This window comes from Vairimorpha ceranae (assembly GCF_000988165.1).
Source record: "Vairimorpha ceranae strain PA08 1199 chromosome Unknown NODE_193, whole genome shotgun sequence".
In the NCBI taxonomy this organism is placed as follows: Eukaryota; Fungi; Microsporidia; family Nosematidae; genus Vairimorpha; species Vairimorpha ceranae.
Genome location: NW_020169488.1, coordinates 1 through 4,576, shown reverse-complemented (window position 1 = coordinate 4,576; position 4,576 = coordinate 1). Strand labels below are relative to the sequence as shown.

General features: G+C 24.7%; 3 protein-coding genes across 3 annotated transcripts; 2 read left to right on the top strand and 1 right to left on the bottom strand.

Moving 5' to 3' along the window:
- Positions 1–1,403: 1,403 nt before the first annotated feature.
- AAJ76_1930003173 (hypothetical protein) lies at positions 1,404–1,679 on the top strand (the record flags this gene model as incomplete). The annotated part of the gene is made up of 1 exon (XM_024474377.1): positions 1,404–1,679. One exon carries the CDS (start codon positions 1,404–1,406, stop codon positions 1,677–1,679), a length of 276 nt encoding a protein of 91 aa, XP_024329615.1.
- A 1,368-nt stretch (positions 1,680–3,047) lies between these two features.
- On the top strand, positions 3,048–3,197 carry AAJ76_1930001529 (hypothetical protein; the record flags this gene model as incomplete). Its single annotated transcript, XM_024474375.1, has 1 exon — positions 3,048–3,197. One exon carries the CDS (start codon positions 3,048–3,050, stop codon positions 3,195–3,197), a length of 150 nt encoding a protein of 49 aa, XP_024329614.1.
- An 802-nt stretch (positions 3,198–3,999) lies between these two features.
- Positions 4,000–4,576, bottom strand: AAJ76_1930002 (hypothetical protein; the record flags this gene model as incomplete). The annotated part of the gene is made up of 1 exon (XM_024474376.1): positions 4,000–4,576. A coding segment is annotated over one exon (577 nt), but the record flags the coding sequence as incomplete, so codon positions are not given.

Genomic DNA, 4,576 nt, shown 5'->3' with positions numbered 1-4,576 from the left:
TTATTTTTTATAATTTATGACGCCAGTGTTGATAAATTTTTGACATGTAGTTTGGATGTAGAAATTTACATAAAAATAGAATATAAGTTGATAATAATTAATTTATATGGCGTGGTTTGAAACGAGTAGAGGTATAATTTACAAGTCATTAAATAATAGTTTATTGTATACATTTATATATTTTTGTAAAAAACAGTAAGTGTAAACAGATCTTTTTGTACAAAATTACCGTCTATATTCCCTATTCATTAAATTAATTATTTAAGCGCATTAAAAAACCGTTTATACAGTGCGCTTTAAAAATTTATTACCGGTTAAAAAAATTCCCTTTGTCAATACAATAAATGTTAAATAAGAAAGATAAGAGTATAAATCAAGCCCAAATAAAAATTCACATAACTGTAAATATTTGGATTTTTCTAGTCAACCTTTTTATAGTTTGTCAATGTTTAACAATTTATTTGAGTAATACGATTGTTTTAAGGTGTCTTTGTATTTTACCCTGTTCTTTTTAACAAAAATCGCGTCAAAAAGTTAAGACTGGGTTCAAAATAAAGTATAAAATTAAAATATAAATAAATATTGTCGTAGCTGTTCAATCATCTTATAATTAAAGATGTAATCTTATTGGCCACTAAAAATATATAATAATTATTCACTAGAACGGGATAAAAAAAATAAAACCAATTACAACAAATGTGTTTTATTCTTCAAAGAATACTATTTTTTTGATTTTACATTTAGATTTTTTATTACTATAGAGGTTTCACAAAATTAATTTTGTCTTAAATTAAACATTAAAAAATCTATACTTTAATTATAAATAAAAACATGTGCTTTTATTATTGCAATTTGTATATATTAATTTTTTAGTATGATATTTTGAAATTTTAATCTTTGTAAAAAGTATACATTAAAAATATTATAAGGTTTTTTGTGAAAGTATTAGAATATTTAAAATATGAAAAAAAATTATTTATTAATCTTGTTTTTTTTTTTTATAACAGCAATCATACGTTTTTTAATTTCATTAATATACTGAAACAAATTCTCTGAAGGAGTACTAGCTCATGCTAATAGCATTGCAGAATGTAGTTCTTGAACATTATTGTACTGGTTACCGTCACTATATATTATTTTTAACACTTTTACCCAAAGATTATCAACAGTATTTTAATCCAAACTCAAGGAAAGTCAATACATGCATTTAATGTTCTTTTCTTTAAACTTGTGGTATTAATTCCACATGAAATGTTTTCTATTTTCTGAATTTTCTTGAAGAAATTTTACTATAAAAATATTTTATGAAAAGAAGGGCATCGCTGTCATGAATAACTCACATAATCATCAACAGCAAGAGAATCATAGGATCAACAGGATATCTCACAAGAGTACAATTTCCCATGAAGTTAATAAACCATTTAAGTTGCACTAATTTAGTTTGGTTTCAGGAGCGAGCATTGTGGAGAACTTTCTTAGTTCTGATCTCCTTCCTGCGTTTCTCGCCACAAAACTATATTTTGTTGAATAAACAACGTGACATAGAACACTGTCTTGGAAAAATAAAAGTATTATTATTAAAATTTATATTCGAATTTTTTATCTTCAATAACACTTTTAATGATATTTCAAATATTTTACAATATGATAAACTATTTGTTTTATTTCATATTACTTGAATTATTTATTGCTCAGTAAAACAAAAACCAGCTCAAACCATAACGCCATCACCACCCCGAACTCTTTTGTTGTAAGAGAGTTCTTCATAATTTATTGCTAATATTTTTTTAAACCATCAAACCCATCTAAATTAAACTTTCCTCATGTGAGAAAATAACTCTATGGCATTAATCTGTCAAAAAAACCTTGTCTAGGGCAAAACAAAACCTTTACAATTTATGAGATTCTGTTAATCGCAAGATTTGCTTTATTTCCTTAAAGACTATATTTTTTGTATTTTTTATTGCTCGCAATATTGTAAATTTAGAAACATTAAATCTAGATCAGATTTAATTTTATTTGCAAAATATGCTTTGTTGTGTCATTTTCTAAATTTTTGTTACGACTTTTAAAGATAATCTTTGTTTCTAATCTGTTTTTACAGTAAAAAAAAATTATCTTTAGATGTGAATAATCTCTGATTACGGTCCTACTTCTTCCAAATAAAATATTTATTTTACTGCAACTTTTAAATGATGTGTAATAAGCACCTATTAGTCCTTTTTCTTAGCAACCTGAAAACCTCCTCTGCTCATAAAGGCTAAAATTATTTTTTTTTAAGAAACTCTAAAAACATCCCCAATGTATACGTTTTACAGACATAAATATTATGATATATCGTACTAAAAATTAATACAGGCAAATTCTATCAATTTTAACAAATATTTTTATTTATAGTTTTAAGTATAGAATTATTTACGTTTAATTTAAAGCTAATTAATTTTTCTAAACTCTCTATAGAATTAAATCTTAATTAACCTATAATTGGGTTGACTCAAAAATCTAAATATATAAAGTTATGTAGATTTTTATTTGAGCTTGATTTATACTCTCTTTCTATTTCTGTGCATTTATTGTAATACAAAAATAGAATTTTGCCGGTACTAACGTTTTGACGCGGCTGTATATTGATGACACGATAAATAACAACGATGATGATGACGACGACGATGGTTTGTGTATTATCATTCATATTTTGTTCTGATACAACACTATACTTTTGGTTTAAATTTAAACAGTGTTTAAAAAATTTAAGAAACTAAATTTTCAATATGATGAAAGAATTGAACATTCAAAAAACAAAAACTTTGAGAAGCAACACTACAGCCAAAAGACTTACTGGCGCGTGAACGACAAAACTAATAAACGAGTTGCTTTAAATGTTATAGAAAATTGTTTTCAACATCTTATTTCAATTTGGTTAAATCTATTCAAAGTGCCTGTTTGTGGTATCCCACACAGTTAGGATTTATATTTTTTGTGTTTATTGTTTATACTCTTAATATAAATGTTTATTTTGTAATATACGTTAATTTTAACAATTAATTATGTTAGTAAGAAAACATTTAAAATTAAAGTCAAAAAAAACCTTCTCCTTTTACACACACACAGACAACAAACATAAAAACTATATGAAAATGAGAGATGAATTTAAGGAACAAAATACTATAAGACAAAAAAGTGATGATAAAAATTAAAATTTAATTTATGTAAAAAGCATAATAGAAATTTTTTACCAACATGGTCACGCTACTGCTATACAAGACATTTGCATTTAATATTTATACTTGTTTTATTTCTGATGTTTTAATGTGTTTAAGCACATTATAAATTGTGCTTTTCTTTTTATTACAGTATAGCTTAAAACAAGCCTTAGTGCATATATTAAATGGTACTCACTATATTTATAGATTATAATGCGCTAGATTAAACCTCTTCAACTGGCCTAGCAGTGTAAGTGGCGTGCTGCAAAGGAATCCGACTGGTCTTAAAGTAATACTCTAATGAGCTTAAGACTTTATCGTTGCCGTCTGTTCCTTGCAGGCTTTAAACATAACTCTTATTTTTAGTTAATAATTTATTAGATTTTTATTCATAGAAGGCATGGGTTAAAATTTAAAATTATTTTTATAGTAAAATTTTTAAATAAAATTAACGTGTGGTTGTAATACCACAGTAAGTTTACATCTCTATAGCAGGTTGCAAGCCTTTAATTCTTTAAAGTAAAATATTTTTTTCCTAAAACATAAGTAGTTTGCCTGTTCTTTAGTGTAATATTAGCATAAGAATTCCAAATCAATAAAAGTTTTACTTTAAGAAAGCTCTAATTTTGAATTCTCTTAGCATATTATTAAAAATTATTATTTGCAAGAATTAAATATCTTCAAATGCTTTTAAGTACAAATTGATATTTTCCTATGCAAACTTTATATAAAAAGTGTATTAATACAAATTATCATTCTTTAATAAAAAGTTTAAAAAGACATCCTACTTAAAATTTTATTGTAAGTATTCAGTTAAGTTAATATCACATGATTGATAATGTTTTTGGGTAGTCTGAACTATACAATCTATTTGTCTAATATTATATTCTTTCAAATAACGTAAGTCAAACGTAAAAAAAATAATTTTTTTTGTTGAATCAATCATTAATTTATATTCCAATACGTTATTCTTATTGTCATAAACAGAACATTTTAAATTTTTTTCATCAATATCTTCTTGAAAGTGCATTAAAACAGTCACCATTGAACAACCAAAAAGATATCTGGCACATTTATCATAATTAAAGAGCATAAATTTGTTGTTTGGATTCACAAGTAAATAAAATAAGTTAGCCAGATCTGAAAAAAAGCATCCAAATAAGTGAATATCTTTAAAAGTATTGAAATCCTTATTAGAGAGCACAAGTTCATCTTTCCAAAAATTATTTAAATTATTTTTAATAAAGTTTGTAAAGTACATAGGTAACTCACGTTTTAACAATTCATCATTTTCTTGTAATAACAGAATAAATTCATTTAGAAAACCAATAAGCTTACCATAATCTCTATCAAAAAATGCTAAAATGTAATCT